The 21,881-nt window shown below is 45.1% G+C and overlaps 1 protein-coding gene and 1 long non-coding RNA gene across 3 annotated transcripts; one reads left to right on the top strand and one right to left on the bottom strand.

The window, feature by feature from the left end:
- The first annotated feature begins 616 nt into the window (after positions 1-616).
- On the top strand, positions 617-20,786 carry SLC15A4 (solute carrier family 15 member 4). The gene is made up of 8 exons (XM_030286093.3): positions 617-1,288; positions 7,583-7,878; positions 8,662-8,830; positions 9,409-9,486; positions 10,432-10,600; positions 13,873-14,028; positions 17,477-17,635; positions 19,457-20,786. The coding sequence occupies exons 1-8, from the start codon at positions 632-634 to the stop codon at positions 19,603-19,605; spliced, it is 1,833 nt and encodes a 610-aa protein (XP_030141953.2). The 5' UTR covers positions 617-631; the 3' UTR covers positions 19,606-20,786.
- On the bottom strand, positions 2,114-9,489 carry LOC115497443 (uncharacterized). Of its 2 annotated transcripts, XR_012058435.1 has the most exons (5): positions 9,354-9,489; positions 8,919-8,976; positions 5,999-6,084; positions 3,219-5,277; positions 2,114-2,814 (listed from the first exon to the last, which is right to left on the bottom strand). It is a non-coding gene; the product is annotated as an uncharacterized lncRNA (long non-coding RNA). The 2 variants fall into 2 exon arrangements; XR_003963012.4 differs by lacking the exon at positions 2,114-2,814 and having other exon boundaries at positions 3,114-5,277.
- Positions 20,787-21,881: the final 1,095 nt, after the last annotated feature.

Raw genomic sequence — 21,881 nt, 5'->3', positions numbered from 1 at the left:
GCAGGAGCTGCGCTGGGCTGGGGGGCTGCAGAGCTCCGTTCCTCTGGGCCCCAAGGCTTCGGGGGTGCTGGCAGAACCCGCTTCCCTGCGCGGCCGAGACAAAGCGGGGAGAGGAGCCGGGCACCCGGGTACCCGGCTCTGATGGGCACCGTGAGGGGAGACGGGCCGCTTTAGTGGGCACCGTGAGGGACCTCCCGGCCCGCTCCGACGGACACCGTGCCGAACCTTCTGCCCGCTCCGACGGACACCGAGAGGGACCGCCCGGCCCGCTCCGACGGCCACCGTGCGGGACCTCCCAGCCTGCTCTGACGGACACCGTCCCGGACCTCCTGCCTGCTCTGACGGACGCCGTGAGGGACCGCCCGGCCCGCTCTGACGGACACCGTGCCGCACCTCCTGCCCGCCCGCTCTGACGGACACCGTGCCGGACCTCCCCGCCCGCTCTGGCGGACACCGTGCCGCACCTCCCCGCCCCTGGGGCTCCCTCACGGCCGGGCCACTTCCGCCCCGCCGCGCCCCGCTCCGCCCCACTCCGGCGGGACGGGCTGAGTGACAGCGCTCTCGACCAATGGCAGCGCGCCGCTGCCGGTGGCGGGGCCGGGCGCCGGCCGAGTGACAGCACCCTCCGCCAATGGCGGCGCGGCGCGGCGCGGGGGGCGGGCCCCGCCGGGCGGGCCGGGAGCGCGGCGCGGCCGCGGCGGGCCGGGGACGCGGGGCCATGGACGCGGCCGAGCCGGGCGAGCGCAGCCCTCTGCTGAGCAGCGGCGAGCGCGGGCGGGCGGCGAGCAGCGCCTTCCAGGGCCGGCGGCTGGCCTGCGCCGCCGTGCTGCTGGCCGAGCTGCTGGAGCGAGTGGCCTTCTACGGCATCACCTCCAACCTGGTGCTGTTCCTCAACGGGCCGCCCTACGGCTGGGAGGGCGCCCAGGCCAGCCAGGCGCTGCTGCTCTTCATGGGCATCACCTACCTGGTGTCGCCGTTCGGGGGCTGGCTGGCCGACGCCCTGCTGGGCAAGTTCGGCACCATCCTGCTCAGCATGGCGCTGTACCTGCTGGGCATGCTGGCCTTCCCCGTCATCGCCGCGCCGCACACCCGCCAGGGCCTCTGCGGGGACATCCCCCTGTTCCCCGTGGAGAACTGCTCCTCGCCGGCGGCCAACGCCACCCCGGTGCCCTGCTCCCAGGCGGGAGCCACCCGCTACTGCGCCTCCGCCACCTTCGTGGGACTGGTCCTCGTGGGGCTGGGCGTCGGCTCGGTCAAGGCCAACATCACCCCGTTCGGGGCAGACCAGGTCCAGTATCGTCCGGCGGCTGTGCAGCCTCGGGGGTGGCGCAGGGGCTTGCCTCGGTGGGTGGGCACTGCCCAGTGACTGACCGACCTCTCTGCAGGTGCTGGGCCTTGCAGGGACCGGCTCTGCTCCCTGGCACTGCAGCGTGCTCAGCTCGGTATCCTCCTGGTGCCCGTGTGCTGTCAGATCCCTCAGGAGCCCTGCTTTCCTGGTTTCCCTGCCCTAGCTGTACTGTCTGAGTTGGCTAAGCCATCACCGGCTTGCGGACTTGGGTTGAATAATTAATGGCCATTAAGTGGGCTGTTAATTGTCCATGCTGGTGAGTTTGTACTAAATTTGACCTCAGAGCTCATCAGATGAAGTACAAGATACACATTGTAGCTGTGACAAGGATGACATGGGCCTTCTAAAGCAGGGCAGTGTCAGAGGCCTTTGCCATTCTGTGGTAAAGGAAGGCTGCAGAACCAACAGTTTTTCTGCTTTGGGTATTTCTGCACTGCCCTGCCCTGTCCTTGAGTGGCATTTCTGTGCAGGCTCGTGCTGCATCATGTGATGGGGGAAGCTGCTCTGATCCTGGTAAACATCACCTGGGCTGTTCCTAAGGACACATCCTGTCAAATGACCTCATGGGGACCCGCCACAGTGCTGTCATTCACTGGGTCATCGCTGCAGAACCCAGGGGCTGCACAGAAAACACTTGAGAGGCAACTTGCAGCTCAGCAGCAACTGGAACGCTCTGCTACATGTGCTTTTTTTACAGCCCTGTGCTGGCTGTGGATGTTGAAATATAATTTCTGCTTTATAAATGGAGAATTTCAATATGCTCAGGTGCTGCCTAGCAGCTTTTCTAACTAAACTGAAAGTCCAGTTGCATGTCTGTTTGTTGGCTCACTGAGTTCTGGTTAGAGCAGTTACCAGAACTGCCATGAATTCTTTGAAAGAGGGAGAATCCACCACAGAATCATTGCCAAACATACCCCTGTTCTCTGCTGTGCAGTTTGCATTTCGTGTATTCTAAATTCTGGGTGAAAGGTAGTATAGAAATGTAAAACATTATTACAGGCCAGGATTGTGTGTCCCCGGTGCATTAGCTCTGCTTAAGCCAGCCTGAGCCCATCAAGTGAAATAGCTTTAATATGGCTTTATCTTGTAAGGTGTTTTTCAAAACTGACTGCTTATCCCCAGAACACTTTATGAAAGTTAAATATGGGAGATAAATAATGGCAGGAACAGAGCAAAAGAAGAACCATTGCCAATGGAAGCGTAGCTCTTGTAGCTGGATTTTGTAGAGGCTTTTCCCCTAGGATTTCAAGGAAAGCAGGTTTTGGCTGGGTTTGCTGATAATTCACAGTGATTTATGTAGGGTGAAGCAAAAGAAATATCCTTTCTGGGCCATAATAATCAGTGGAGCTCTGCTGAGGTCTGAATTTTTCCCCTTCTCCCTTTTTCTGGCTTATCTCTTGTTAAATATATTACAGAATGCCACTTACCTTGGAGTGCAGTTTGGGGCCCTCTTGGGTGCCTTTTCCCTGCATAGGAATATAGAAAACTGCTGGTGAGATGAGTATATATCTATATAGCTGTATATCTATATCTGTGTGCCTCTATCTACCTATCTGTGTATCTGAGAATAAAGTCCATCCCAGAGCCACATTCTTGGGAGGCCAGAGCACATTGCAGACGTGTTTTGGCTGGATCTGTGTGCTGATAACATTTGTCCTCTTTCCCCAAAGGAAAGGATGAATTGTATATTATGTACTTTAGTTGGCACAGTCACCTTTCAGAATGTTTATTACACTTAAACATTACTGTGTAAATTTTTCAGCTTTAACGTGTGTATAGAATAAGGTTGGAGAGCTCTTGTACAATGAGAGGTTTCTTTATTTAGCAGAATCACTTTGTGGAAAATCGGAAACTGAATTGCAATACTTACTTTTCTCTGAAGTTGGAAGCTGTGGTTTCTAGCTCTCAGTTGAGTGCCTGCTTTTAGAAGTGTTGTAGAGTTAGTGTTACTGTTCAGGAACACACCTAATCACAGGATATCATTATATACAGGTGCTTTTATTGGAGAGCTCTGGAATCAGGGGTACAGACCCAAATCTGACTCCCACATGGCTCTCGAGCTGATCGTATTTTATATTCTATCGTTATATAACTTACATATTAATTATTAAACTTATATTGTTCTATTGTATACATTGATCTTATTCAACCATTACTTTCTCGTGATGTTTTTCAAGGTCCTGACCACAGTTTCTCATGATTATTCTTATGCTTAAACAGTAATTATATTTAATTTCTAAACAATCATCACATCTAACAATTATATCATTTATCATGTACTAGCTACACAGGTGCAGTTCTAACAAGTACAAGGCCTATACTTTCCCAGGGTATTTTCCCAGGGCCTACTAAGCTTAATTTTCCTTCTAGCTCCCCAAATCCCCATGATTTTAAAACCCTTTTACTATCATTAGGATGGAGTAACTTCCACCAGTCAGCGTAGCAAAGAGAGTTCCTGCAAAGCTGGGACAGGCAGCTTTTCCCAGCTGTGTTGATCATGTTTTCCTTGAAGCTGCAGGCTGATCTGTGGTGCTGCTGCAAACCCAGGGGAAGGTTCTCAGAATGGTGTTTCTGCTCATGTGATCCACAACCTGGCACTTTCCAGTTCCCCTTTCTGGTGGAGTGCTTGTGACACTTCCTGTTCTTGGAGCAGTTTGGCTTTCTGCACTTGGGAAACAATGGGGCTGTTGGTCACCCTTGTGAAAGCTGGGCCAGCTCCAGCACTGAAGGCAGAATAGCAGCAGACTCCTAATCTGGTATCAGCCATAATTGTTCTAATTATAGCTGGATCTCTTTCAGGGTTACAGATATTAGAGAGGTCAGATTTCACCCACACTGTGGCTGCCCTCTGAACTGCCTTCACAGCCAATAAATCTAGCAGGCCATGACTGCCAGAGATCTTCTAGCTCTGCTAAAATTTGTGCTTTGCAGTTGCTGTTGGAAATTACTGCTGTAAAGATGGCTTTGGAGTGATTTTCAGCTTTTATTTATTTGTAGACCATAGATTTTCCAGCCTCTGGATAAGGATGGGGATGGGGAGCCATGTAAAAAGATTTGAAGGTCCCTGACTGCAACTTGTTTTGTTGTTGCTGCTGTCAAACTTCTTATGAGCCTGTGGACCTTGGAGGCTCTGCAGAGAACCAAGTTTGAAACAAGTTGTGGCATTCACAAGGCCAGTAATGATGGATGGGAGAGGAACAGACTTTATATGCGGACTTGCAGAATGTCAGTAATAAACTTTGACATTATATAGCAGCAGAGTAACACTGGAGCTCAGCTACCCAGCTCTCTCAGATGATCTCAAAAATTAAGTGGTTGTCTGCAGTGATGGATTAGAGGGTCAGGATTCTGTAAATTTGACTGCACCTTGTCATGGTGCCTTCCTCTGTAGGCTAAGGACGAGGACAGGGCTCTCTGTTCCATCCCTGCTCTCTTGTGTGGTTGCTCTCAGAGTTGACTGGGATGAGTTTGGGGGTGTTTGTCACATTTGTCACTTGTGACTGTCAGTTGACTGCAGGAAACAAATGAAAACTGCTGCTGGCAGGAACTTTTGAATGATCATGTTCCTTTCATGTGGGGTTTTGACAAGACATCTTCATAGTTCTTTGTCTTTGAGAAGATATCCCACCAGGTAGTTCAGTGGGACCTTTATTCAGTTATTAATGTTTGCCAGTTAAATGCCATAGTGGTATTTCAGACGTGGCTGTGAGGTGATTTTTAGTGCAAATACATGCTTTGATAAAGAAGGAGGAAATGGATTCTTTGCACTCTAAGTCTGTGGTGTGTCTGTCCTCTGAGCACTGCCTTCCTTTTGGTCACTCTGTTACAAAAAGGACACTGGAGATGGTGAAGAAGTTTCCAGGAAGGGCCATGAACATGGTCAGTAGTTTCCAGGTGAGGAATCACAAATCAGTCTAAATTTCCTACCCCTGAAAAGGCAACGAAAAGGAAGATGTGACAGTGGTTTGTGGCAGCAGTGGTCAGTGGAGAGAGGCAGCAGGGGAGCAGGAATGGGATGGAGCAGGAATGGGATGGAGCTGGGCTGTCCCTGGAGCAGCAATGGGATGGAGCTGGGCTGTCCCTGGAGCAGCAATGGGATGGAGCAGCAATGGGATGGAGCAGCAATGGGATGGAGCTGGGCTGTCCCTGGAGCAGCAGTGGGATGGAGCTGGGCTGTGACTGGAGCAGCAATGGGATGGAGCTGGGCTGTCCCTGGAGCAGCAATGGGATGGAGCAGCAATGGGATGGAGCTGGGTTATGACTGGAGCAGGAATGGGATGGAGCTGGGCTGTCCCTGGAGCAGCAATGGGATGGAGCTGGGCTGTCCCTGGAGCAGCAATGGGATGGAGCTGGGCTGTCTGTGCCGTTTCCTGGAGCAAGGGGAAAGGAGAAAGGCTCGGAAGGGGCAGGTTCAAAGCAGGCGAGTGGAGGTTGTCCTCCCACCTGTGGAGCTCTTTGCCACGGGATGCTGTGGGTTCTGAAAGCTGACCTGGGTTCAGAGGCAGGGTACACAAGCTCATGGAGAGAGAGCTGCTGCATTGATTAAGCAGAGCGAAGCCATCCTTGGTTCAGGAAGTTTCTCAGGAGCTAATGGTTGGAGGCTGGGATAATGCTTGTCAGAAGCCTCATGGTGTGCTTCCCTGTTCTTACCTGCTTCAAAGTTTGCTTTCTTCTCCCAGCTTTCCTTTGTAGAGATGTCAGCAAGGTCATGTGCAGGAGGGAGGATGAGAAGTCATCTGCCTTGCAGAAATAAGAGAACTGAGACTTTGTGATGAAGAAATGGAAACTTCATCAAAGAGATTGCTAACACTTACACAACTTGGAGCACTGTGTTCCATGTAATTATTTGCTAATATCCTGCTGCTCATTGGGCTTTAGAAGGAATTCCTGGATTGAGCCACTGCTGCAGTTGATGAAAGTTAGGAACTGAGTACCAAGTTGAAGCTGGAGAGCGAGAATTTCTTGGGTTTAGTCTCCAGGATTGAATTGGACAGTCTACCAGATGCACCCTGGCAATGCTATTAACTCTGCACAGGAATAGATACTTTAATATTTCTTTTGTGGGGCTTGGCTGAATGGTACAGATGGGTTTCTGCACCACTGGGAAACCTGAAGCTGTTAATCAGAACTGACAGTGTTAAAAACTCATTTTAAGACACAGCTTGCAAACTAAATATGGGTGTTGTGAAGATCTGGCAAATGAGGAGGGGGAATTTGCAGTTGCAAATGAAAAATAACTGATTCAGCCAGGCTGGTGCATGGCACTGACTTGCTAGTCACTGTTAATGGCCTTTCAGTCATCAAGCACTGACAAATGCAGTATTATGGATTCTTCTACAGACTCCTCGATCTTTTTAATGTATTTCAGATTTTAATTTGCGTAATTTCCCTTACATCACCTCTTATGAGTGATGCTGGATTCCTGGGACTGAATTACAAACCGTGGGGTAACTTAGAGTAGGCAGTAATAAAAAGGGATGGTGAAAACTGTACAGGATGGTTCTATAAACCAGGGATGTCTTTACTTTCACTGGAGAGACACTGAGAGCTTCAGGCAGAAAAAATAACACTATGAACAGCACTGAACTTACAGGGATAAATATTTACTGGGGCCTTGTGATCCTCAGGCAATTCAAATTTAATTAATTTTTTTTAAAGGTCAGAAGGACAAGTGCTCAATTTGTGTTCTAATGAGACGCATTAAGACTTTGTTAAAAATTAAATTTGTCGTTTAAGTACCAAGTATTCATTTGAGGCTTAGAAAATGGAATACTGTTGACTGTTATGTAAATAAAGTTAGAAGAAGCAGTTATGGCAATACATGAATTTTTAGGTAGCTTGACTTTTTGTTACGAAAAAATAGTTACATAAAGTCCTGTGGACTATGGGACGTTAATCTGAGGGAGCTTTTTTGTAGAGAAGTGACCCAGTGAGAGTCAGTGCAGTAGAAATAATGGCCTCTCTGGGGAAGCTGTGTCTCTCAGCAGTGTGGCTTTTTTATCCCTGTGCTGAGCTTCTAGAAGGTTACTCACATAATGGTGCAGCTCTCACTGAGGTGTCATTTCATCAAATACCATGTGAAGCCCAAAACACTTAAATCATTTCACTGTGACCCTAAATGAAACCTGAGCTCTTCAGTGTATTGAACTTGTTTGAATTCTAATTCAAAGATTCTAATTCTGTTTAGTCTTATTTCCTTTAGAAACTGAAGGGCTTGCTTTTAATCTTCTCCAGGTCAAAGACCGGGGTCCAGAAGCCACAAGAAGATTTTTTAATTGGTTTTATTGGAGCATTAATTTGGGAGCTATCCTCTCTCTGGGAGGCATTGCATACATCCAGCAGAACGTGAGCTTTGTGATCGGATACAGCATCCCAACAGTCTGCATTGGGATTTCATTCATGGTGTTCTTATGCGGGCAGAGCTTCTTCATCACCAAACCTCCTGATGGCAGTGCCTTCACAGACATGTTCAGAATTCTCACATACTCCTGCTGCTCCAAGAAGACCCACGGGGACCACTCAGCAAACAGGTTTGTGATGAGCTCTTCTGTGTGGCCTCCACGCAGAGTCAGCCTAGGATGGGACTCCTTAGCTCGGACTGGCTGTAGGAGCTCCACCAGAGCCTGCAGGAGATGAGCAGGTTTGCTCTGAGAGCTGGCAAACGAGTCCTGGAGCTGCTTTCTGGGAGCTGAGGGCTGGAAGAGGCACAGTGAGATCACTGGGTGTCCCTGCAGCCAGATAGATCCTGGAGGCAGCTGAGCTCTGTGTCCTGCCAGCTCAGAGTTCTGAGGGTGTCACGTAACCTGACCCTGCTGCTCTCAGCATTAGTTAACTTCTTCTCTGGCAGAGATCTTTGTGAGTGCCTTCTGGTTTGAAAAGCACTGTCGTCCACATTTAATGCTGTAAGTAGCTTGATGGGGAGCCAAAATTTTTCCCCTCCTAAGAGCTGCCCATGAATACTGGTGGTTGAGTTGAATCACTGCTCAGAGATGTCAGGTGCCTGTTCTGCAGTGGGGTTTTGTGTGTTCAGATTGCCAGACAGTTCAGTGACTTAACAAGCAATATTACGAAATGCAGGTTACTCTAAGTTCTGCCAGTTATTTAGGGCTGGGGTGTGTGGGGAGGATGGGAAATAAGGAAATTCCACAGCAGAAGGTTTCCTCTCGTGTTTCCACCTGCTGGGGATCCATTCTGGCCCAGCTGTGTTGCTGTAACTTACATTAATTGCTCATTTTGGAAATGCATTAGCTTTTTATAAGGAAGACAAGATTGCCAGTTATGCTTAACTGAACATCTCCAATCCTTTTCCAAAGTGAAGGCCAGGGAGTGCTGCACCCGCCTCGCAAGCAGAGCCTCTTCGAGATGGCCAAGCTGTCTCGGGGGGGCCCCTTCAGAGAAGATAAGGTGGAGGATGTAAAAGCTCTTGTCAAGATTATCCCTGTCTTCCTGGCTTTAATACCTTACTGGACAGTGTATTTTCAAGTGAGTAGTTCCAAATGATTACAGTTATACTTCATATAATTTCTAATTTAACATTTTTGGAGTGTTCTCTCATAAACAGGAAACTTACCTTGAAGTTGAGAGATGAGAAATGACTGCTAAGGAATGCTCTCAAATAATATTTTGACCTAATAATAGAAAAAAAATAAAATCATTACAGTTGTAGTTAAGACTCGCAGTTGTACAAATTCACATATCTTAAATATTGTGCTGTGTTTTGTCTTGCAGCTGTTTATATAGGTCAGGCTAAATGATCTAGACCTCAGTTTAATTTTCAGGTTCTGCCTTGTGGTGATGATTCAGGATATCAGATACATTTTGGGCAAAAGAAACAACACAGTAATTGTTTTCAAAGGCACACAAAATGAGTCTTTGTGTTTTTTAGTGAAAATAGCTACAAGGTTAAAAAATCTTGTAATGTTCTGACTGTAATTGTTGTCAGTTTGCTGTGTTAGCATTTCACCTCTGGTATAATCTTTGTTAATTGTTACAAAATGAAAAATACCTTGCTCCCAGCACTCCTTGTCCGATTAATCTCAACTCCTCTTTCCTAACGCCAGATGCAGACAACATATGTATTGCAGAGTCTCCATCTGAAAATTCCTGAGATCTCCAATGACACCAACTCCATCCACACGGTGAGCAGAGCAAAACAAGTGCAAAGGGCCTTTCTTTAGTGGAAATGCAGTTTAGATCAGTCTTGTACAGAAATTCCAGGAAGTTCAGGGAGTGCCTTTGGGCATTTAGGAGCACAATGCACATCCCAGATTTTATCACACCAAGAAGTGTCTGGAGTTCACACCGACCTGCTCTGGGTGCATTTGGGTAACTCTCACTGCTTTCATCAAGAGTTTCTTTATCCTTCAGTGGCCCACGTCTGACCTGTGAAGAAAGCTGATCAGTCTCCATGCCCTGAGTCTCCATAGCAGGACAGAAGCATTTCTGCAAGCCCAGTGGGAATGAATCCCCATCCTTAAGTGATACATTAGCATTTGGAATTTGAGACACATTTGTTACTTTAGACTGCCTAATCAATAATCACTTTACCTTCCGCATATTGAAAGAAGCTGTTCAATCAATACTTTTCAAGAAAGGCTGGCATCATGTGATTGCAGAAATGGTGCAGAGAAGTAAAACACAGGATTTACAGGATTTACATGTGTTACACCACCCTCTCTATTCATTTGACAAGTGTAACTTGATTTTAATTGAACTTTGCATTTACATTAGCAAGACTCTGTTTCTGCTGTTCTGTGGCATATTTCTGGTAGTTCTAAGCTTCAAGGAGAAATACAGAGCTTGGCTATTACATACTTTCCATGACTGAATTAGGTAAAAAGTTCAATTCTGTCAGATGAGAAACTGAGCTTACAGATGTATGAGCAGCCAGATTCAATGAAAACCTGAATAGCTGAATATGTTCTTCAGCTTTTAAATACTCTTGTTTGACTTTTCACAATGTCTGTCAGTGCATTGTTGTTTATTTTGGATCAAAGTGTCCAATCAAAGCCTTATTTGTATAATAATAGTAAAAGTTAACTCCTAAGTATGAAAGTGCCAACTTGAGTCATCTCCCCTTCCAGTTTCCAGCAGCCTGGCTGACCATGTTTGATGCAGTGCTTATCCTGATCCTAATACCCTTAAAGGACAAACTGGTGGACCCCATTTTGAAGAGGAATGGCTTGCTGCCATCCTCGCTGAAGAGGATTGCAGTTGGAATGTTCTTTGTGATGTGCTCTGCCTTTGCTGCAGGTAAGAAAACGACTTGGACATCTCCTGACTTGGTGAATTGCTCAGCTCACTGCAACAGCACTTTTTAAAGAACTGTGTGAATATTTAATTCAGCATTATTCAGATCTTTTTTTAGTGGGATAGTAGGAATGTGCCTTCATGGATGCATTTTCCTCAATAAAGGGGATTGTATCCAAAAATTTACTAAACTGTTTTGAACACTTGCAATAAAATTGGACTGTTTTTCCTGCCTGAAGTGGGTTTTGCATATACCCTTTAAAATATTTCTTCATACATTCTGACTCATAAGTATAAAAAAGCTGAAATTTTACCCAAAATCCTTTCCCCTGATCTGAAATAATAAAGTTAGGTTATGGCTGAGCAGGAGTTTCCTCCCACTTTGGGTTTTCTCTCCCCTGTCTTCCTGTTCCCTAATGTTTGGAAATTAGTGTAGTGTAAAATGGCTCAGCTGTAGCATGAAAGGGAAAAGATGGCAACTCTGCTGGCCCCATAAATCAACTGCTTTTGAGATGATTTCAAGTTGTTAAGTGCTGCTGATGTGGAACTGAACATCTCTGAGCAATGCTTCACAGAATCTATAGCCCTCACAGCATCACTGTAATGAACATCCCCATAAAGCATTATGGCATTAAATAAATTCATTGCAGCACTTGGGATCCCCCATATTTTAGGGAGAGGGACACTTTGTATGGTTATTAAGATTTCTTTCAATGAGAGAGGTAATTATTAGGCCAAGGTCACTTTGTGGGCAAGGAAAGTTTTTCAAGCAAAGTCATTTAAAGTTGAAATGGAAGTGTTTCTCTTATTCCATGTTTCTTAGGACACTGCTGCTGCAGAAGAGGATGATGTAAAACACTTAAATGTCAGCTCTTTAAATAGAACCTGTGGGCTCACACATGAGGGAATTCAAAACCAGCAATGTCTGTCTTTATTCAGAGTGGGGAAGAGCACATCAAGCTGTGATAGCCAAGCTGGGGAATGGGTTCATACAGCAGAATTCCTTGAAGTTTCAGATGCTTTTTTCAATTCACCTACAAACGTAACAAATGCTTTGGTTGGTTTGATCCTCCCCACATCTTCCCCAGTAGAAACTGAAAAGGTGAATTCTTCGGGTGATTATTTGCAATCTGTTTGGGAAGTTTAACCTTTAGGAGTAACTTCATATCTCTTCATCATAACAGGAATTTAAGGGCTTCATTTGTGACAAATTTGGGGTTTAGGAAACTGTTTATTTCTAGCAAGGTGTTGGTTTACATGTTTAATTTAATTTTTATTTTCTTGTTAAGTGATATTTATAGCTGCCATATTTTAACATTCTTTAAATACACTGCTGCTTCCAACCATTGCTGCCTTCGAGAGGGACCCTGAATAAAATCTTAAAGATCTGAAAATGTCCAGAATTTGCAGTCATTTCCATTTTGACTTGCTTATCTAACAGCCATTAGTTGTGGACACTGCTGAGGCTGCCTATTATATTGGTTAGATTATTTAAAATATTTTATAAACTGTTAAAATACAACTGATGAGATTTAATGAACATCTGCTGTGCTTCATGCATCTATGGTGAATTCTGAGCAGCAATGTTCAAGGTTATTCAACTGGAAAATCTACTTCATTTATAGGGTTTAAACCATTATAATAAGAAGTTCAGGTTATTTTAACTCCTAAGAGTGTAAAATTAAATATGAAAGTTGTCTGTCAAGGTCTTACAGGAAGAATCAATAGATTCCAGGTTCTGAAGTACTTTGAAGATGAATTTATGGCAAAGTTTGGTATATTGTAGTTGTGCTGCTAGGTGGCTCAGTGCTTATTTTGTAAGAGTATAAACACATTAAGATCACTTGATGTTTTGAGGTGCAACAATTCTGTGTTGAGTGTAAATAAATGAAATTATGTCTGAGCTCTTAGATGACTCTGCTGCTTTGTTTCCACTTTAATTAAGTTCCACTCTAAAATGTTTGGCAGCTGTATTAAAATTAAAACATCAAGAAGTCCAGTTTCATTTTAATTACAGCAGCTCTTCATAGTTCAGAGGGCACTGAGGTAGCTGAAGAGATGGTGCTGCACATCAGGGATTGTGCTGCACATCAGGAATTGTGCTGCACATCAGGAATGGTGCTGCACATCGGGGATGGTGCTGTACATCAGGAGTGGTGCTGCACATCGGGGATCGTGCTGCACATCAGGAATGTGGCTCAGGGGGTTCAGCAGCACAGGAGCTGTGCCATGGCACCCTCTGGGTGGCTCCAGAGAGGGAGGCTGGCAGAGGAAGCAGATGGAATCCCTGCACAAGCTGTGATACCCTCGAAAGCAGCTTATCTAAGGCCTGCACATTGTTTTGGGGACACGTTTTGTGTCCCAGGATGAGCTCAGGACAGAAAGAGCCCGGAGCTGGCAGCACTGCTGGGAGGCTGGGAGTGTCACCACACTGTAGAACAGTGGCAGTGGCTCAGTCCTGCTCCTGTGAATTGTGATGAATAAATTCACCTTATTTCCAAGGATAAGAGATGAGAGTTCCTTTGTAGAGGTCTCTTTTGGGTGAAGCAGGGAGTTTTATTAACTGTTAGCTACTCTGTGTATTTTATGTAACTGAGTCAATCGTTTAATCTGGGCAACTTCAACAAAACCCCACAGCATTATTTGATATTCACTTTCTACTCTAAACTGTTGTGCTGAGCAAGCTAAAAATGCTTATATTTTACACTGTCCTGTCTCTTTTTCATTCCATATGAAGTACTTTCTATGCAATGTATTGCTTGTAAATCAAGCTCTAATGAGCTCTTGGATCTCTTCAGATGAAAAGTGTCATATAAATGTCATAATCATATTCATAGAGGGTTTTCATAGCTCTGCAGGACTGCTGTAGCCATTTCCATAAGCAAAAGGGTTTCTAATTTATGAATACTATGGTAGCAGTTGAAAAGGTTCAACAGTGCAAAGTAGTAGTTTGTGAAAATGAGATTGTCTTTAAAAAAGCCCCAGCACAGTGTCCATGAGAGCTCTGGGCTGATCCATCCAGAAATGGGCTAAGTGTTTGTATAATTATTGCTACTGAATGAGAATATAATCACTAATTCTATGGCAGAACAACTGTATGTCTTGAAATAACATCAGCAGAAGTAGTCTGAAATGCTTTATGTCAGGAAATAAATACATATTCCTATTGTATCATTTCTAACTGTAATGCAAGGCTGAATCCTAATTTAATTCTTAATATGGAGAAACAATGTTTGCATCTTAGGTCAATCTTTTTTCCCTCCCCTTTCACACAGGAATTCTGGAAAGCAACAGACTGAAAACTGTAAAGGTTAAAACAATTAACCAGACAATTGGGAATGTTACATACCATGCTGCAGATTTGCCAATCTGGTGGCAGATTCCTCAATATGTGCTGATTGGATTCAGTGAAATATTTGCAAGTATAGCAGGTAAGAGTCTATGTGTGCTTAAATCTGCTTTTGTATTTGTCATAAATGATGGAATGTTAGAAAATAAATACTTCTGAAATAATTACAAATGAGCTCTTATGTTCCCAAATGCATTTGCATACAACACTGCTCAATTTAAGTGACAAAACTCACCACTGACTTGCCCATTGGAGGCCTGGCTATTTGTGCTTTCAAAACTGAATTTCAGGCAAATGCTGAACCTGAGGCCCATCCACTCCGACTGGCCATACCCAGAGCTCTCCTCTTGGATTGCTGGTGGCACAGCTCCTCTTTCACTTCCCCTGGGGAGGGCACTTTCACTCCTGGGCAATCACAGCGGGCTGAAGTGAGGTCTCTGCTTCTGGGAGATGTGGCTGGCCCTGGCCCCAGCTGGCCCATTTGTTCCCCTCCTGGTGGAACAGAGAACTTCTGCTCCAGCAGGTTTCTGGTTACTCGAGTGCTGCTGTCATCACGCTGTTCAGGAAATAAAATGAGGTGCTTGCATTGCCTGGCAAGGAGAGGAACAGTGGGGTTTGTTGTTTTTTCCTGTCTGCTCGTGTGCTGTCCATCTCACTGTGTGTGTATGGCACCTGTCACAAATGCTAACACACAAAAATCTGAAGATAAAATCTTGCCTTATTTAGTTAGTTACTAAAACTAAGGCTCTATTTAGCATTTTTTTCCAAAGAATAAAGTGAATTACTTGTAGTCAGTTTAGTGCCACTTAAATCCTAACTCAGGTAAACAGATGACTTATCAGAAACACAAGTGTTCATGGAAAATTAAACCAATTTCTTCCCTCTTACACAATCTTGTTTCTCCATCAGGTACTATTAATAGTTTATAGGTGTTTGCAAGGAAAAAATAGCAAACCTGTCTGCAGGCTGTGGAAAGGTCTTGAAGCACTTTCTGTTTGCTGAACTCCAGGCTGAGAGGACTTTAGTGGAGTTCCTTGTGAGAAGTCTTTAAGGCTTGCACAATTCTAATGTGAATATTCTGCTCCTCCTTGTGTGAATATGCTGCACTGCTGGGTCTGTACCAACAGCGTTATAACTTCAAAAACTCTTGGTCAGTGTTTGAAAAAAGTGTACCAGAAATTCTGTGCAGAGCTTAATTGCTTTGTTAGTGCACTTTCATTGGATTTTTTTGTTTTTTACAAAGGCTCTTTCCTGCCTTCTGGTTGTTATCTGAACATAATATTATTAAGAAGGCCTCTCAAGACTCAGAGTTTACTTTACCAATTCAATAATAAACTTGATAAAGGCATCTACTGTGCTATGAAATTCAGGCTTAAAATAAGCAAAGCGTTACTGGTTACAAAACCATAATCATGTGGAAGTGTTTGTTGTGAGCAAAAAGGGGCTAAATAGCCCAAGAGCTGAAACATACCTCTGTTTTTCTGTTTACTGTAAAACTAAGCATATTCTTATTAAGCCACATTAGTTACACTTGAGGTACCTTTAAAAAGATGACACACATTGCATTAGTCTTTTGTATTATTCTGTCAATCCTCCTAAAGCACCCTTGTCTAACTGGGAATTGTAATCTCACATGACAACACCAGCGAGGGGTTTAATTTCAGAAGTGCTTGTTTGCAGGAGCATGAAATCATTATCAATGGCTGCCAGCAGCCAAAGGAGCTCTGAAGGCAAAGGAAAGATTTTGTATTCTTTATGCCAGATTAAATATTAGCATTGCTGCAAAAGTCATTCAGATTTAGAAATGTACCTTATTTTGTTGCAAAAAAGTGCAGGGTTACACTCGTTTTGGTTTTTGTTCTGAGTCTTAAGGTCTTTTTCCAGCTGGAACAGTCAGATCCAGTGTACCTGTAAAATGAACAAGAAAAGAAACAGTCCAGATCTTTTCACAGGTTACCCTGAGCTTAACTTGTACAAAACATCCAAAGCCTGGTGACCGAGGTGTGGCTGAGGCTCAGGAGACCTGTGGCAGCTCTGAGAACTTAACCAGAAGTCACAAACAAGCTGCTGTGTGCTCAGAGTAGTCTGCTTGTTTTTTCTTAAAGTGCAGTTGGACAGGAAAATAGTCTTTGAAAAGTCAGAATTGTTCTATCAGTGGCAGAGCTTAGGAAACAGAGGCACTGTTAATTCTGGACACAAATTCTGTCCCCTGCCCTGCCCGTTGGCAGCTGTGTCTGTGTCTGTCCCAGTCTCTGGTTGTGGTTTGAGTTTGGGGAAGCCCCACAGCTGAGTTTCAGTTCCTGCTGGCCTGCCATGCCATGCCATGCCATGCCATGCCATGCCATGCCATCCCATCCCATCCCACCCCATCCCATACCATGCCATGCCATGCCATGCCATGCCATGCCATGCCAGGTGCCAGAGGCTGCAGTGGGAGCACTGAGAGCACCCAGCTCTGCTTTTTTCCAAAAACAAAGCTCCTCCCTCACTGGCTTGCCTGTCTGCCTTGAAGCTCATCCTTTTCTGGAAAAGAAATGCCCCTGGATTTCTATGAAAGCCTGCCTGGAGTATTCGGGCAGCAGTGGTGCTGTAAATAAAGCATGCCTTTATTATGGCAGACATGAGAGTTATGCAATTTCAGCTCTATAATGCTCTCCTTGTAAAGAAAAATGTTAGATGAGGTAGCATTAATTCCCAGTATGAGCAGAGTGTTTTGAAACAAGCATTTCACCTGTCAGAAAAAGCTCTGCACGGAATGTATTTGATTGTCTCTTGTGAATAATCCCATTTGATTTTTGACAGGAGTATTATTCTAAAAAGGAGAGTTAATCATGGGCATTAATCTTTGTGTGGCAGAGCCTAACCCAGTGCGTGCTCTTGGTACACAAATTCAGTAGCACAGATTTGCAGATGGATGGTCACTGGTACATTTTTCTTGGGTTTATTGGTTGAAATTTCAGTAAAGACAGCTGAAAATTCGAGCCCTATTCCTACAAATCTTAAAAAGAATTGCTTGGTAGCAAACAATGAACTCAGAGAACTCTAGATCAAAAGTAAATTAAATTAAAATAATTACTGGCTTTCCAGTTCCAGTTAATTTCTCTGTCTGCACATTCAGAGACAGACACTGAGGCTGTAAGAAATAAATGCTCATGGCTAATGCAAGAGTGACTTTTTTACCTTGTCCTGCATTCACTGCCCAGCAGCCAGGGAACAGGAGATGGGAAACGTGGAATTGTCAGGTTTGAGCTAGTTTAATGCTTTTCTTTGAGGAAAATTTTAGACAGAAAAAGGAATATGTTGGTTGAGAAGATTTCTTGCTTTTAGACATGGAATATAAATAAGATCAAAGTCTGTGTCTCAACACTGGGTTGATACATTGGTGACCTCTAAGAGGATTCATAAAGCAATTAAAAGGCCCTGGAACTGCTAAGGATCCACTGCACACCTGTGGCTTCTAGAACACTTCTAGATCAATCTACTCTTATTTCTTACATATTCTAATAGCATTTTTTCATCTTGTACTACAGGTCTAGAATTTGCATATTCAGCTGCTCCCAAATCCATGCAGAGTGCTATCATGGGGCTGTTCTTCTTCTTCTCGGGGATTGGCTCGTTTGTTGGCTCTGGACTGTTGGCACTGGTGTCTATTAAAGAAATTGGCTGGATGAGTAATCACACAGATTTTGGTAAGTGTATTTTCAGTGTGCTCATGCTCTGGAAAGTAGAAGTTTCAGTTAAGCATCAAGGACATGGCACTGTTGAGTTTTAACACTGTTATTAAATTCAAAATGTTAATTTTTCTACTGCTCTGTTAGAGTTTCATTTTGCATCTAAGTATGAAATAATGTGACTGTGCAAAATAATTCACTGCCCTCATGAAAGCATGAGGAACACCTCTGTAGAGCCTTAGTTACTTGCTCAGCTGTTACTGCATTTCATCACTAGAAATTACAAATGTTTTCATTTCAGTAAAAAATATTTAAATTACGTGCAGCAGAAGAATATATTTGGTATAAAGTACTGAAATTGCTTTCTGTGGTTATGGGGAGTAAAATGTACCCATTTCTCTCCAAGTGATTATTCAGCTTCCTCATTTCAAGTGACTTCATTGAAATTACCATGAGTTAATTCTGCACTTGCGTCTGCTAGCTATTTATACTCCTAAAGTTCAACAGATCACCTGTTTTGAGTTGCCAGTGGAGGTTAAAAATAATTCCTGGCACCAGTAGGTGGCACCTTGGGAATTTCAGAAAACTCTCCCTCCTCAGTGGGCTAATTAGCTCAACCAGGAGGAGTGTGAACAGTTCTTAAAATGTCTGCTAGACCTGCTGTCTGTACAGCCTAAACTTTCAGTCTGGTCCAAGAGAATTTGCATTTCAACTGGATTTGCATCTACCAAAAAGCAATGGTGTCTGACTCCTCCGTGTGCCCAAGTTGGCATCTGTGGCTTGTAAGTTGTTCTTTAAAAACTGCAGGAGAAAACAAGCAGCCTGAACCCTGTGGAAGTGTCCTCCCCAAAGGAATTTTTCATTCCACTGACACTTCTTTTCCCCAGTCAATTTCAAAATTGGAAAAGGAACCTTTTCTGCAATACAGAGGTCATTCAGCTGGTCAGAGCTCAGCAGGGAATAAGAATTTCACACAAATAATTGACTTGTTTCTCCCACCAAAACTAAGACTTCATGGGCTTAATATCCCATCTCATAAAGGATAATTACTACTCTTTAAACACATCTGCTCTTGAAATGGAGATTCACATCTATATTGTATTTTAAATGTCAAGGAAAGGCTCAGTTTAATTTTATTGCATTTTATGATAAGTTCATTTAATTGAATCTTAAGTTTTAGTAATTAAAGTAATTTAATCTGAATGTTTATAGGCTTGCTGCAGGAACAGCTGGTTAGGGTCCATGTACACGTCACTATTTGAGTCTCTGCAACACATCTGATAATTGTAATGGTCCAGTTGGCTGTGGTGTGCTGGAAATGAGCCACAATATATTGTTCTTGGAAATCCAGCAGGAGCTGGGCATGCTTCCTAACAGAGGAATGATTTAGCAGTGAGCTTTCTTCATTTAACATTGCTCAGTGCCCAAAGCAGTCATTTGTGACAACTTAGAGGGAGCATCACAGGTGAACTGAACCACAAAGAAGTCACCTATGTTTTCATGAACTCTAAACTTTGTTGCCAAAAAAGGCTGGGAAACAATTGCAGTAATGGCTTTTTTTAATATCTGTGGAGTTGCAAACTTCTTCCTTTACAGCATTCATTTTTTTGGTTATGTTATTTTCATTTGATTTGATCTAAGGCATTGGAGGAAAAAAGAAAACATTACTCATGCTGTGCACATCTTCCTCAGCAGTGCCAGCCTTTGCTGTGGATAATTAAAAATGAGCTGTGCCTTGCTTTGGTTCTGCAGAAAAGTTCACCACTTAAACTTGACCAGATTCACGTTTCTGTTTGTATCATCTTAGTTAATGCTTTCTTCCTCCCCAATTCTTTCTAGGTAACATTAATGGCTGCCAATTGAACTATTACTTCTTTCTGCTGGCTGCTATCCAAGGAGCCACCCTGCTGCTTTTCCTGATCGTTTCTGTCAAGTACGAGCACCACAAGTCGAAGGCGGGCGAGGCGGCTGCCAACGGGAGGCTGTGAGCCCTGGCTGGGCAGCCAGGGAAGGGCAGTGCCCGGCCAGCAGCAGCAGGGAAGGGCAGTGCCCGGCCAGCAGCAGCAGGGAAGGGCAGTGCCCGGCCAGCAGAGCTGCTGCCTGCCCAGGGACCCGCAGCCCTGCCCTGTGCCATGGAAGTGCCTTTGGCAGGGCTGCTCCTGCACTGCGCCCTGGCACAGGACAGCCAGCCGTGCTGTCAGTGTGCTCTCTGCTCGTGGGGAGATGTTCCCTGGGGCTGGCACTGCTGCAAGGGGCTGCAGCCACTCCTGCAGTGGGTGCAGGGACCCACCTGGGCTCTCTGACCCACCCTGAACGGGGATCCACGGGAACACTCGGCCAACCCCGAGGACACCGCACAGAACCCTTTGACAGGAGCCTCGAGCAGTGCATGGCCGTTCAGTGCTGGGAGTCACTTTGGGGTGAGAAACAAATTAAATTACAAATTAGCACAGCTTAAATTTTATAATTGACCTGTTACTGACAGCGCAGCAAGGATTTCAGTCCAGACTTGCAGTCGGGAGCATCCAGGACTGAAGCCCAAACCCCAGGAGCTGCTCAGACAGCTGCTGCAGATTGGTGCACAGTAACACTTGTTGGATTGAAGCTGTTTGACTGCAGCAATGCTTTTATTTTATTTTTGAGCCTGCATTTAATGTGTTAGGACAACACCCACCTTTGGACAAGGCCTCGTTCAGTCTAACACTGTTACTCCCCCAAGGACTATTCCAAATATTTGCAGGAAGCAGAGCGAGCTGGAATTCTGAGCAGATCAATGCACAGTAACCATTTAGCAGCCTTTAGCCAGGTCCTTCAGTCTTGTCTTACTTTTAGCTAACCTGCTCCAGGGTTTGGATCTTTCAGCAATACATTACCCCAGCAGAGCAAATGGCTTTATGTTCAGCCTCTTGAATTTTAATGATTCTAACAACTGTACTTCAGAGTGTGTGCAGACTGGTATGGAAGGTGCAAGGAATTATGGAGAAAGAAAATAAAACTTTTTTATTAATGTGTTGAATTTTTATAGTTTCCTTTGTCTGCAGTTCTGTTGTTTAAAATGTCCTTATTTTGTACATGGACATCTTTTTAATGAGTTTACAAAATAAAATGAACCTCTATGCTGTGACTTTTGACCCTTTGTTTCTAGGTGAATAAAATTATACTACAACTACTCTGTTCTTTAGCCTTTATTTCCTGAAGACCCAGTGGAATGGTGTGGGATTTCTGAATGTCCACAGGCACCCCATTAATCCTGTCAGACACTACAGCAGTGTCCTGTCCTTGCCCAGATAAATCAGCAAAAATGCTTCAGCTCTTGCATTCCTTAGTATGATTTAAAACTGGAATGACTAAAAAATAATGTCTCTATGAGAATAATATAAATAATGTAATATATAAAAATAATGTCTCTATGAGGAAAAACTAATTTCCTTTTCTACCTCTTGTTTTAGAAGCTCCATATGCTGTGTTTCTGGAATATCCCATTTATAACCAACTAAAAAAGCATAATGTTAGGAGAGTGGAAGCTCAGTGCCCCCCTCAGTGTCCCCCTCAGTGTCCCCCTCAGTGCCACCCTCAGTGTCCCCCTCAGTGCCACCCTCAGTGTCCCCCTCAGTGTCCCCTGGCAGCAGCACACCCTCCCTCAGTGCCCCCTCAGTGCCACCCTCAGTGTCCCCCTCAGTGCCACCCTCAGTGCCCCCTCAGTGCCACCCTCAGTGTCCCCCTCAGTGTCCCCTCAGTGCCACCCTCAGTGCCACCCTCAGTGTCCCCTCAGTGTCCCCTCAGTGTCCCCCTCAGTGCCACCCTCAGTGCCCCTCTCAGTGTCCCCCTCAGTGCCACCCTCAGTGTCCCCTCAGTGCCACCCTCAGTGTCCCCCTCAGTGCCACCCTCAGTGCCACCCTCAGTGTCCCCTCAGTGCCACCCTCAGTGTCCCCCTCAGTGCCACCCTCAGTGTCCCCTCAGTGTCCCCTCAGTGTCCCCCTCAGTGTCCCCCTCAGTGTCCCCCTCAGTGTCCCCTGGCAGCAGAACAGTGTCCCCTCAGTGCCACCCTCAGTGTCCCCTCAGTGCCACCCTCAGTGCCACCCTCAGTGTTCCCTGGCAGCAGCACACCCACCCTCAGTGTCCCCCTCAGTGTCCCCCTCAGTGCCACCCTCAGTGCCACCCTCAGTGTCCCCCTCAGTGCCACCCTCAGTGTCCGCTCAGTGTCCCCCTCAGTGCCACCCTCAGTGCCACCCTCAGTGCCCCCCTCAGTGCCACACTCAGTGTC

The sequence above is a fragment of the Taeniopygia guttata genome, chromosome 15, assembly GCF_048771995.1.
Source record: "Taeniopygia guttata chromosome 15, bTaeGut7.mat, whole genome shotgun sequence".
In the NCBI taxonomy this organism is placed as follows: domain Eukaryota; kingdom Metazoa; phylum Chordata; class Aves; order Passeriformes; family Estrildidae; genus Taeniopygia; species Taeniopygia guttata.
The sequence above is the reverse complement of the archived record's forward strand: the minus strand, read 5'-3'. Positions and strand labels throughout refer to the sequence as shown.

Excerpts from the sequence above, each read along its gene's own strand:
- SLC15A4 (XM_030286093.3), top strand. The coding sequence starts at position 632 with ATGGCGGCGCGGCGCGGCGCGGGGGGCGGGCCCCGCCGGGCGGGCCGG. Across the intron at positions 8,831-9,408 it reads ACTGGACAGTGTATTTTCAA|ATGCAGACAACATATGTATT; the intron begins GTGAGTAGTTCC and ends TCCTAACGCCAG. Across the intron at positions 17,636-19,456 it reads GAGTAATCACACAGATTTTG|GTAACATTAATGGCTGCCAA; the intron begins GTAAGTGTATTT and ends AATTCTTTCTAG.